The 13,673-nt window shown below is 37.6% G+C and overlaps 1 protein-coding gene across 1 annotated transcript in view; it reads left to right on the top strand.

Moving 5' to 3' along the window:
• Positions 1-13,673, top strand: part of LOC107098895 (ankyrin repeat and sterile alpha motif domain-containing protein 1B-like) — a gene marked incomplete at its 3' end in the record, with an annotated part of 257,959 nt that overhangs the window by 146,889 nt on the left and 97,397 nt on the right. The window contains exon 12 of the mRNA XM_015396776.1: positions 1,064-1,200. Coding sequence (XP_015252262.1) covers positions 1,064-1,200 — 137 coding nt within the window. The remainder of the gene's footprint in view (positions 1-1,063; positions 1,201-13,673) is intronic.

Genomic DNA, 13,673 nt, shown 5'->3' with positions numbered 1-13,673 from the left:
GATATTTTTTAGTTAAAAAGAATGAAAGCATTGATGATTTGTGATACAACAAAAAAATCAGCATTTATAGTAGAGTACTAGTCTATATATAGAAGTTACCCCATTTGCTGGTGTCATCACTGACTAAAAGAAAAAACAAATTTATGCAATTTTTTTTTATCATACATCATAAAAACCTTATTAATATTAAATGAATTACAGATTTATTTTAAATGTACAGAATTTATATATATATATAAAATCTGAATTTCTTTGTTCAGTTTACATTTCATTTTAATCTTTCAAACCAAGAACAAAAACTCTTCAGAATCCCTTACAGCCAGAAGCAGAAGCTTCTTGCCTGCTTTCATCTTCAACATCCATCCAGGCATCAGCATCCCTCGCGACCTCAGCAGGGATAAACTCAACATATTAACTGATATCCTTCCTATAATGAATGTATTTATGTACAGCTAGCAAAATATATACATTATTTTCATTCTGTCAAATATTTTTTCATTGGTATTTGCTAAAATATATTTTTGAGCTGAAAAAGAATCAACATGACAAAAGCATAAACATGGAAAACGAGAAGTAAACTATTTAAAAATTAATGATAAAAGATTACGCAAGCAAAAACAGAAATAAACTCAATTCAAAAGATTAACAAATTGCATCATTAAATCAACGTTCCACTTAAGTGAGCTTCCTTAAGCTGTTCAATTATTTATTTTACAAATTCTGCTTTGGGTTTGTCAGAATTTCATGTTTTACAAAGTAAAATAATAATTTAGATCAGCTAATGTTTGTATTTTTGTAATGAAAATATTAGAAGTCATTTTTTCTTCTAAATATATTGACCTGTTGATCATTTTACCCTAACTGTTATGAGTGTCATGATTTCCCACTTTGAACTGCAACTTCTTGTGTTATTTTTTTCTTTAACGGTTTCAGTATAAAAACATATTGAATAGTTCAGAAAATGTTAAGGAGAAAAAAATTATTTTAAAACTATGCATGGGAAAACCAAACAAATCTTTGTTTTCTCTCTGTACCTGCTTCTGACTTGTCCTTTTGCTCCAAGGTCACTTGTCCCATGCTGCCGTGAGCGGGGAGGAGCATGGTAACCATGACAACTGCTCAACAGGCCCCACACCCGACTGCTCGCCCCCCTCCCCTGACACAGCCCTGAAGAACATCGAGAGAGTCATCCGTCCTCAGGTGAATAGACGCTCTAAAGAATGAGCTACAGGTCGATTGATGCATTATTGAGCATCCAGCATCCTTAAACACACACACCCATACAGACAGTGGGTAAATCTTTTCTATATATTTCTACTTTAAAATTCTTCTTTCTGCATATACTGTAGTATCACCTTTAAAAGTCTACAATTTGACAGTTGTGCATACAGTATTAAATATAGCCTGATGATGAAAAACAACAGTATTGGTTGTCAAATAACTTTCAATGGTAAATGCAAGACTTTGCATTGGATGACAGATCTTTGTTAAAGAAAGGAAACGTATAAATTATGTAAAACATTTGGCTGCTACATTCGTCCCATCATATATGGTAGTAGTGTTTTCATGATAGTCGTATTGCTTCTCTTTTTAACTTTTTAAGTAACCTGCTGAGAAACTACTTCAAAGTTTCTGAAATATGTGAAATCCACTTCTTACCATTTTAGTGGTTTAATCTTTAAAAAGAACCATCCGTAATTAAAGCTAGGAGATATGTAGAGTTTAAAATGATCTTGATGGAAGAGGTGAAACATAGTAAAGAGGTTTATGATATGTCAATACAAGCAATGATCTGCAACAAAACCAAGAGCTAAAACACAGGATGTAATGAAATACAGTAAATCACCCATTTTTCTTTACCAGCATATATCACAGCTATTGCTTTAATAAAAGTGTGCAACTGCAGAGTAGGCCGACTTCTCTCCGATCATGAATAACTCATTTTAAACTCGGCAATTTAAATGCAACAAGTCAGCCTCATTAGTGACTTGAGCTAAATTTATTCCTCTCACTTCTGGCTCCTAGTAGATAGTATCAGACACCAAGGAGCTTTGCGGATGTTTCACACCTTGATAATTAAAGGCAGTTGTTTTTTCACTGAGTAGATGATGTGACATAGCACTAAAAAAAACCTCCGACTCAACTCCCGTTGCACTGGAGGGAGTCGTAATCAGATTGTTCAAACAATGGAACTTAATAAATCAACTTTATCAGGCTACAAGACAGTGGTGCAGAAATCAGAACCAAAGGAGTCAGGATGTGGGTCAGTTTACTATTAGATGCTGGTTTTACTTATTACTAAATTAAGGGGAAAGCTCTGCCAGCTGTTAGTCAGTCACAAATTGGTACATTTTTTCCGAATGTGCCTGAATAGCAGTTTTTTTAGTACAATTTTAACAAAAACAGAACATAACAGAATGACAGATTTGTTTTATTGTCATTAAAATCTGTTTTAGGGTTAATGGGAGGCTGGTGGCTCTACCAATAGTGTTTTCTGGATGAATTATGTTCATGTTAAGTGTTTTATACGTCATACACTGCAAAAAAATGAAATACAAATAAGTATTTTTTTTCTTAAAATAAGTACATTTCTTCTTGAATTTAGCTGGTAAATGAGACACTTTGCCAATTGAACAAAACGATTTACATTTAGTTATCTGATTTTAAGGGTAAAATACTAATTTCATTGTCAGATCATCTTATTTACCTATTCAAATTAAAAGGTAATACTTATTTTAAGAAAAAACTACAAATTTTTGGATAGTTTATGCAGTGTATCTGCACTAAATGGTAATTTAGGACATCTATTAGGTGGAGTTGTACTCCATAATTAAAGTTATACTAAATTTGCTGATTTAACCCAGATGTTTTTGGGTTTAGGAGGTAGTAAAGGAGCAAGACGGATTGCTTCTATTGATCATCTCATCTTTAGCAGATCTGCTTTCTCTTCCTTCTCCGTTGTTCTCCCGCCCGGACCTAACTTTGGCATGTTAACTAATGTGTGCAGAGGGATCACATGCCGTGCCCAGCAGGCCTCTGTTCAGCTTGAAGTGTGCATAATCAAGAAGCAGCAGTGTTCAGTTTTATAGCTCATAATTAATACTCAAGAATTCATTTCAACTGGTTTTAGTGCTCCCGCTGGCGATTTCACCGGATCAGGCGTTCAGCACACACAACTCAAAGGCCCAGATAAGACAGTAAGAGCAGCAGGATTTATTTGAATGCATAGAATGTCTGGCTGTAATGTAGTATTATCCTGGAGGCTCTCTGTCTTTACATTTAAAATATTAATCGGGTGCTGTCAGACTTCCGGAGGGTATTCCTGTAAAAACATGGCTCCATCTAAACAACACGACCTTGTGTGAAGATTTGATTCAATTATTTGTTCATTATGAGTTTGAAAAGATTTTTTTTCTTCTTATCTACTCAGAGCCTCAGGTTAATGTATAAAATCAGATTAAATATACATATAATGCAGGGTGTAGCATTTTGTTCTTCCTTTTGGTGCTGCTCTCATTAAAAGCTGTTGAAATTTCATTTTTCAAGAACAAAATCCTCCAACACTTAAACTGAAAGAGCATCAGCCTTTAACTTGAAAATCAAGAGTGATCAGAGAGGCTGTGTTCTCGGGGTCCAAATTCCTCATTTTTTGCACATTTTTATGTTTTTTTTTCCTTCTCTTTTTTGCCAAACTGTCAGCTGGACGAGTTAGATCTCCAAAGACATCATGGGGTGATCAGTTTCATGCCCACTGGCTCTGTGTGCTACTTTCCTGCCCGTGTGAACCATTTGAAAAGAAAAACTCCTTTCTTGCACATGAGTCAGTTTCTGGTTATAGGAAGCACATGATGGAACTCGTGTCTGAGCAAGTGGAGAAGGAATCTGCTATCTGAGGAGATCTCATGGTCTGCAATGTCCATTTTTTTTACTTGCATTAATGTGTGAAAATATAGACTTTTGGTAAAGTTACTGCATTTTTTTCTGGTTAGTTTGCTTCAAAATAACACTTTAAACTGAGATTATCAAATACTCTAAAGTAACGTTTAGAAGTTTTAATGATATTTAAAAAGCAGAATAAAATGGAGTGTTAGTAAATGAAAATCTATTTCCATCCATGCATAGTCTTCTGCTAATTCAGATCACATAATGGGATTAATAGAACAGAAACCAAAAAAATCATTGCAGACAAACTCTCCACTTTATTTTAGGGAATCAAGGCTTTGTAAGGTCAGAAAGGCTAGAACCTTCTAGCTGCCTCCAGTTGTTCTAGATTCTGATCACTTTGCCACCTTCATAGCCACCTTAACTGGTTTATCTGCCACTTTAACCGCCACTTTAAATAGATCCTAGACAAATTCAGATTTTACTGGGGGAACTAAAAAAAACCCTTTGGTTGTAATATCCCCTGTAAAAAGAAAGTCTGAATGCTGCTTGCTCAACTGAGGCTGTGCATTTTGAAAGTAAAGTGTCTGTTTATTCTTGCTTGTAGTTATCATTGCATTCTCTACTTGGAGGTAGCTGCACAAGTATTACCCCTGAAGAACAGACCTAGTGGCTGTGTGATTGAGTAGATAACCCCCCTCTGCATGAATGCAGAGATGGTGAAGTGGAGATAAAGCAGAACAGGTGGGGACTAATCCTGAGAGGCAAAGATAAGATATTTCTGCTGAGGTTGAGGAGCAAACCAGACACAAAACAGAGTAAAGGTCCATTCAGACAGAGCATGGTGTACGCAGCAAGGGCCGTGGATTTGCATAGTATCTTTATGCAAATCGCGTGGGGAGGGGCGGGGAAGATGCCAGCAGTGATCCCACACCGTGACCCGTTCACTTCTCCGCTCTCACCTCATGCTACTTGATAGAGCTGAGGTGTTGTTAAACAGCAGCACCACATGGAGAGAGCAGAGTGGTGATTGCTAAAGAAAACAAGCTGATCTTTTTCGTGAAATCGCAAAACTGCATCCTATCGGGAAATGGTTGTAGGCAAAGCTGTTTTCATTTAAAATGGAATAGAGATAATTAATGTTAACAAAGGTAGAAATAAGGAATGCTCTCAAGAGTTTTTTTAGGTGGCTTTGAAAAAGGCCTATAAGGACTTTTCATCGTCATCTTTTACCTCCAGCACAGAATCCTCTGTGACTGCCCACTGCCCAGTTTGTTGCCTTTGCGAGGAAGTGCTTTTTGGGGATTTCGAAACATCAATGTCTCCCCAAGGCGATAAAAAATGTGTTCATAGAGAACTATTTAGCAGCAGTCCGTGAGGTTAAAGGAATAGTACACCCAAAACATGATTAGCCTTCATTTTCTACTCACCCCCATGCTGAACAACACTCTGGAGTACTTTTTTGATATCTCAAATGCATCTGGAGATCTGGGAGGCTTCTTGTTGTCTGCTGGCATTCAAATAATGGAGGTCTATGGCGCCTGAGACAGAAAGGTCCATAAAAGTCCACAAAAAACGTGTCAATATTCCTCCATACTGCTCGTCCAATGTATTCCAAGTGTCCTGAGTGGGTAGCATCCAGAATTTACTCGAAACGAAGTCCTTTAGAATGTTTTTAGAGAATAAACAGTAGTGTATAGGATTTCCTGAAAGCGCGCGCCTGCGAGTTCACGACGCTACGGAAACCGGGGCAGACCAAACCAGATGAAAGTGCGCATTCAGCGCAGCAAAGAACTCATGCTCTTCCTCAACACTGAAGTCCTCAGACATTTTTCTTTCGTTGTTTCTTTCTTTGCACAGGTAAACAGCACATTTCTTCTTCTACGCTTGCATTATCGGCAGAGCAGACGCTGAATGCGCACTTTCATCTGGTTTGGTCTGCCGGCTTCCGTAGCGTCATGAACGCGCAGGTGCGCGCTTTTAGGAAATCCTATACACTACTGTTTATGCTCTAAAAACATTCTAAATGACTTTGTTTCGAGTAAATTCTGGATGCTACCCACTCAGGACACTTGGAATACATTGGACGAGCAGTATGGAGGAATATTGACACGTTTTTTGTGGACTTTTATGGAGCTTTCTGCCTCAGGCGCCATAGACCTCCATTATTTGAATGTCAGCAGACAGCAAGAAGCCTCCCAGATCTCCAGATGCATTTGAGATATCAAAAAAGTACTCCAGAGTGTTGTTCAGCATGGGGGTGAGTAGAAAATGTAGGCTAATCATGTTTTGGGTGTACTATTCCTTTAAAGTTCACCAGTGCTTTTATTGTGAAAGTAAGACTTTGATAGGGAATGCCACGGGGTTGCCACGGGTTACGACAGATCTAAATTGAAGTCTTTGGGAAGCTGGTAATTTACTGAATGCCTACATGGCTGCTGTTATGTTCAACAACAGCACAGAGCAGCATTTACATCTGCTTTGATGGTGATCATCAGCCGAGATGAAAAATCTTAAAAACCATATCAGCCAAAACAACAGTTTTACCTGCAAAAATCAAGTAGCATTGAAAAAGATATTTTTGATTCAGTTCAGAGCTAAATGGGGGGATAGTTGACCACATATTTAATGTCTCTGAAACCAAAGTAGCACACATAATCTTTTTTTTTTAAATTAATTTATCATTTTAACAATTTTAAGTGCACAAACCTGCACTAAAGAACACCAAGTCTATTTTTTGAGGGGTTTTGTCAGGTTGGAAGGGGGTCAGCTTCCCGCAGCTGAAGTTCCTTTCATTTGATGACGCAGTCCGGGTTGTAAACACTGCATCTGAAATACAGGGCGCTGAACTTCCCGGGGGTTAGTGGAAATCACCAAGGACTCCTCGCTCAGTCTGAATGCACCTTAAACTTTAGCGTTACTTTGCTAAATGTATCATTTACTTCAGCAGTAGAGATGGGTCTTTACTATACACCAGGATGGTGACTTCTGGGTAATTTATTTAGAGATATTCAAGTAGGGTTAGAATTTGATAAGAATTTCACAATTCCGATTCTCTTATCGATTCTGTGAAACAATAAACTTGCTAAGTACATGGTGACGTTCGTCTAACTTCACCTGGGACATTCTATTTCTGTCCTCCTCACCGAAAACAGAAGGCAGTGAATGGGAAATGCCAGCCTCTGAGCCAGCCAGGCTACCAGTGTCATCACAGTCATCTAAATCTAATGGAGAAGGCATCCGTTAAATGAAAAAGCATAACTGTACAATTTCGGGAAATAAACTCATCTCCCCCTGATTTAAATAAACGAGCCTCACTTTTCTCTCGCTCCCTGAACTGCGGAGCAACTTCCTACCATGTTTAATAACCCCAAAGAGAGGTAGGAAATTGGTTTCTTTCCAGAAATATCATATGATTTACTAGGAACCACATTAAGCACAGCCAGTGATATAAAACTAGCTTCTTACCACCAGAGTTGCCTTCCATGCTGGTCGTAACTTTAACTTCTGTCTGGAAGCATCAAAAACACGGCATTCGTTAAAATGTATGCCATGTTGTGTGCACAGGTGTTTCTGTATTGTTGGATGTATTTCCTCCCGCGGATGTAATTGCCGCTTTGCTATGATTGCAAATCAACTTGTTGCCATCTTTCTCTTCTTAAAGAAGCCAATCTTTCGATCGCTTTACCCCATGGGACACCATTGCTTTTCTAGACTTATGCCTGGTCAGGTCGTTCTTGCTTCCTGAATGCCGTGCGTAACTTGCGTAAAAAATGTGGCGCATGTCTTGCTGCCTAGCACTAGGCTCTGGTGCTGCCTGGAACCGTTAAGAGAATCGTTAAGCGAGCTGCCAAACGGTGCCATGGAATTGGAACACACAGAACCGGTTCTGAACAGGAACCGGTTTTCCATTCCCATCCCTATATTTGAGTCAAATTTGTGTTATAATTGTTCAGTTTGAATACTTTTGCAAGGTTTGGATCTCCTGATTAGTTTTGACATTTTAGACTAATCGGATTATTAACTTATTATAGAGTTTGGGGATAGTGGTACCATTGTTTCCCTGCAGCAAGAAGGTTCTCGGTTCAATTCCCGGCCTGGGGTTTTACTACATGGAGTTTGCATGTTCTTTCTGTGCATGCGTTGGAGGTAGGCACCGGCCCCACCCATCCCTGACAAGGCCTAAGAAGATGGATGGATGAATGGATGGAATATTGCAGAATTAAAAGTCATAAAGTGACATTGTTCCCTTTAACCTCTAACCAGTGTGATGCTCTGCTTTAGCTGGATTATTACTTATTTGAGTGTTAAGTTAAGCTTTTGTGTTTGTGTGTTCAATTAGCCATTAAAAAAAATCTCTCTTTCACCCCCCCATGAGGAGAGACTTGGGTCGTAAGCTGCTAATTGAACAGACTAAACCTAATACTGAAAGCTCTCCAGCGGGAGTTAAACTTCTGAGCTGTTTTCTGGCATTTCCCATCCATATTAAAGGATTTGCGTGTAGCATTTTGATGATTTCAACAAATCAGGGGGGCTCGCACACATGATTAGTTTTGAGCCGAGAGATTTGGTAACCCCGGCAGGCCTCTGTGCTGCATTTTAGAATATTTACTGTCATTAACGTGTAGGGGAAAACAGCTTTAATGCTTTATAAGAGATTAGCACAAGGCCAAATACTGCATGATGAAACCAGGATGGATTGATGCTTTCTGATCAAGGAAAAGAGGAATTGCTTTATTCGAATAAATTATACACAATGGGGATTAACTGTGGAATTATTTTGGTGTGAAAACAGCAGCGATGCAGCAGATTTTCCAAGGTTATGTGGGAACTTTATAAGCTCAGGTACTGTATTTCTCTTTATGTTAATAGCTATAATGTTTCCAATCTGAACCTTTATAGGAAAATTGTTTCCTCTGTAGTTTCTTGTGTGTTTGTGCTACAAAAAAAACTATTTCGACAGATTGTAAACAGAAATTGAAGTCGCCGGTTGCAGGATAAGATGAGACCACAATAAGCAACATTGATCAAACAGAATAAGGAGTAGAGTTATACAACAAGGCAGTAGGATTTTTCTTCTGTCATCCACCACAGATGGCTATTCAACTCTGAGATTTGGCCTCTACTTTCACGTTGCAAAAACAAGGATATCAGACTTAATTTACTCTGATGCTCTCTAAATTTGACTTGCTTCTTTCTTTGCAAAAACAAAGACATTAGACTTTATCTAAACCTGTGCTTTAAACATTTAAAGAGGGGATTTAGACTCTCAGTAAATCTTGTTGCCTGCAGTCATATTGTTATTGTAGTAGATAAATGTGTTTTCATAAGGGATTCAAAGTAATTTTCCATCAGCATTGGGGGAAGTCGAATTATATAAAAGCAACACTCTGTTCTTGACTATATAACTGCCTGTTTTTATTTCTTACCTAGAATAAAAATCTGCTAATAATATTTAAGGTTAACTTTAAAAGGTGAAAGCAGCAGGAGGCTGAACCTTAGTTTTGAGGGCTTTTTTTGATGATTGACTCAGGCAACATTTTAATGAGATGTTGTATTATTTTCATAACATTTGATTATTTTCTCTGAGCCACGGCACGGGCTTCCTTTAAAAGATCAAGACATTTAGTTTTTTTTGACAGAAAACTGTTTACGCCTCCCTGATTGTTCATTTAGTTGGATTGTTGAGGGGTGTGTGGGGTGGGGGGTACATGTCAATCAATACAACACAATAAAACATAATAAAGACGTTCATATGAGAGGAAATATCATGATTAAGTTAAATTGTAAGCATCTTTTTTGGGGGGGACAGCAAGAAAAAATATGATGAATATGTCAAAATAATAATAATAATAATATTAATAATAATAATAAGCTAAGTTGTCCTATTCAAAAAATAATTACTGTTTATTGGCCTGTATTTTACAGCTGTAATCCAACTGACTTGAGGAAGCAGTGGCATAGGAAGAATGTCTTTACAAACTGCAAAATAAATTATATTCCATTTTTAAACTATCCTAAAACTTATTTAAGGATAATAACTAATACCACCCTTGCTTCCTCTCACTTTTCTTCAAGGTTTTTCAGGTAGGAGTGATTAAGATTTTTAAGGTGCATGTAATTTATTAGCACACAGACCCATTAGGAGGATGTTAAACGGCATGTTTCCCCCATAGGGATGCTGTTAAAGCAGAGAAAGGAGGTTTCTGCTCAACCTTAGCCTGCCATAGAAGACCTGACTGCACTGTGTGTCGTCTCTAAGTGTGCATCTGTGTCTAAGCTCATTAATCCCCTTTCAATTGGCCATGACATGTTCATTAGCCCACCGCCTGTTTGCATTGTTAATGCCAGGCTTCAGTGTGTTTTCTGCTGTATGCTTGTGTACATATTTAGTGGGAGAGTCTAGAATAAAGATGAAGAGGCAGAGTATGCAGAGAGGACTGTATAAAGCTGAAGTTTTCAAAGGAACAAAAAAAAAATCCAAATAACATAAAATGGTGTCAAACCAGCGTTAAAACGGTGCAGCTCAGCACCTGGTCACTAGGTTGAGTAATGGTTTGATAACTTTGGTTCTTTTTTGTTCAGCCTGCAGCACAATAAACACCACAAAGCATATAGAAGCAAGCAGATTAATATCAGAATAAATTGATAATCAGTTGGGTTTTTTTATTTTTTTATTTTTTTACATTATTTCTTTTCTAATAAGGTTTCATTTACATCTGATTACTTGTCTTTCAGATAAAGTGTAGGTCCTACTTATAAATGTCCATCATGTACATTGTATTATAAAATTATCTGTATTCTTTCAGTAGCACATTTTGTGACTATTAAACCATAAAGTATTTTTTTTTTCTTTGGATTTGATTAGGGCTGAAACAATGAATCGAATTAATCATGATTACTCGATTATTGAAAAAAATCAATTAATTTAGTAATCAGTTAATCATTACCTTGAGTATAGAGACCATAAAGCATGCCTTTAGCTGAAAGATAAACCCACTCAGAGCAGTAATTATATCAAAATTGTTATAAAAATATATAAACATTTTGCATTTAAGATTAAAAAAAACATTTTCGTCTGTCAGTATGCTTGATCCAGAACTCCTTTAGTGGAAAAGCTTTAGTTTCACCTGGTTTAATTTAGCAAAAAATCTTCTTTAAGGAACCTTTAGCTATCTGAGAATTAATTGATTAATTTTAAAAAATAGTCGATAGATAAATCGATTTGCAAAATAATCGCTAGTTGCAGCCCTAGATTTGAAGCAAACATTACTGTATCACTCTGGTGGCTGCATTGCCCATTGAAACGACCCCCACAGCATGTTACTGCCTCTACCATGCTTTTCCATAAGAATGGCACATTAAGGTGGATATTGACTTAAGCTGATTGGACAAAAGGTTATAAATATTACAGCACAGTGCCTTTCAAAAGTATTCGACCCCCTTGAACTTTTGCCACATTTAAGTTTGTTCCACTTTATTGTGCCCCACTTCGTGTTGATTCTTCTCAAAAAAATTATATTTTATATCTTCATGTTTGAAACCTGAAATGTGGCTAAAGGTCGAAAAGTTCAAAGGCCTGAATACTTTTGCGAGGCACTGCAGATGAGACTTTGTGGTTTCACCGTAACAAGACAAAATGTGCCCAAACTCAAGTGGTGGGAATACAATCATAAGGCTCCGTATCTGCATGCTAAAAAAGATGAATGGAGTAAAGTCCTGATCCTGACAGCAGGATTGTGTATCCTCCTCCTCTGTGCCCACTCAGGGTGATTCCCCATTGGCCTCATATATCATTGTCATTATTCCCTGATGTCTCTCTGCATTGCTAGGATCTTGTCTAGTTGATGCATCGAACCTTTAAACATTTCTGGTCTCTTGTTGGTTGCTGCTGCTGAAGTGATTCTCTGAAAGGGACAGAGAGTTGTAAAATAAAATAGTGGAGTTTATTGCTGTGCCGTGTACTGGAACATCAAGCTGTCTTTGATTCGTCTTTATGTTCCCTTTACACAGAGCATGCATCACATTTTAAATGCCTTTATTTATACCAGATGACAGGCTGGAATTGCAGGATGAGGCCTTGTTATGAATTTTGAATGAGACTGATATCCGGCCTGTTTGTAGGCTATGGTTATCTGCCTTTTTCCTAAGTTTAGAGATGCAGTGATAAAAATAATGAGGCGGAGGAACAGCCTGATGTAAAAATGACCTCTGATTAAATAGACTAACATATTCTGTTGCTTTGTCAGCTCTGTCGGTAGTGACAGGGAGGCTATTAATACACTCAAACCTCAAAGCTGCATCAGTGTTTGCATAACAATAAGGTTGGTTGAGTTTTTGTGAAGCAGGTCGGACACATCCTTCCTTACCTCAAAGCAGACGCAGACTTCAGGGCCTTAACACCAAACGTCACCTCGCTGGTTTTTAGTGTCATCCTCAAGGGGAATACAGACGCTGGGATGCTGATGTGTTGTAATATTAGAAGGTATGAAATTTAATCTGAATATTGATTCACATTTTCTAAGGTTTTTCCATTGAATTTGACTGCAGTCATTTGAGAATGGGATGGAAGAACCGAATAAAAGGACCAAACGACTGTTTGATCCTCTTGACTTTCGAAACCTAAAAGCCCACCTGATCTCCTCACCGCAGTGCGGTTGGTCGCTGGCCAGCCCCTTTGTGGGGTGAAGATAAGGGGCAGCAGACATACTGTTTTTTTTTTTTTCTGTGGCGCCTTAAAGAGACATGATGGAGTTTTGTAACGATACAAGTTTTACTTTTCTCACCTTACCTGGAATTGCTATTGGTGTCTGAGTTGAGTTGGATGCCGGTTCACAAAATTCATCTTGAATATAATACTTCAAGTTTTTTTTCAGGTTTGGATACACAAAAAATGGACGCGCTTAATGTTGCATCCAAGAAACAGGAACTTCGGACCTGAAGTAAATTAAGGAAAATATGCTACAGGCTTATAGATGCATCTGTTTTTGGATAAAAGACCTACTGTATGAGCCTATTTAAAATACAATATGAAAATAGTATGAAAATAGATTTAGATTCACTTCTTTATTGTCAAATACACTTCAATGCACGCAACCACGGTTTGTAACACAAAGACATCCTCAGTTATCAGGTGAATATATGCACTGTTAATTAAACTTCACAATAACACTAAAACAACGTAGATTTGGTGAGCTGGCATGAACCTGAGTCAATGTGTTTGCGTCACACTTAACGCTATTAACTCCAAAATCCTTTCACGCAAACCACAAGGAAATAATTATATTATTACACTATTTAAACGTTAATGAACAGTTCTACACATCTATTACACAAAGAACCCAAGATCAAAATAACACTCTAAAATACTATGGTTACGTTAAACTGCACTAATAGATATGAAAGTGTGAGGCGGCACCATGCTATTTGAGCTACAAGCATGGTGCCATGGTTACAGATATCCAAATGTTTAGGTGCGCTTTGTAGTCGTGGAGATAGTCTTTCATGAGCGGATGAATTTGAAGTGCAACTCTGTGCCTTATTTCCTCCTCGTTTCTGTCAGACATTTACTTGTCTGCTGTTTCAAGCGGGATACCTCTTTACTCGGCGACCACTAGCTTTTTTGGCGTTGCCTTGACAACCTAACCTCCGTAACTTGTGTTGATTAGGCCTCAAAATAATGAAATTAAAATCCAAATACACGTAACAGTAAAATAAAACAAGTCAAAATCTTTTCCCAAAATATTCATAACAAATTTATAAATTGTGCAAAGTATTTTTAATAATAATAA

The sequence above is a fragment of the Cyprinodon variegatus genome, unplaced genomic scaffold, assembly GCF_000732505.1.
Source record: "Cyprinodon variegatus isolate N-32 unplaced genomic scaffold, C_variegatus-1.0 Scaffold820, whole genome shotgun sequence".
NCBI lineage: Eukaryota > Metazoa > Chordata > Actinopteri > Cyprinodontiformes > Cyprinodontidae > Cyprinodon > Cyprinodon variegatus.
Note: the sequence above shows the minus strand (reverse complement) of the source record. Positions and strands in the feature narration are given on the sequence as shown.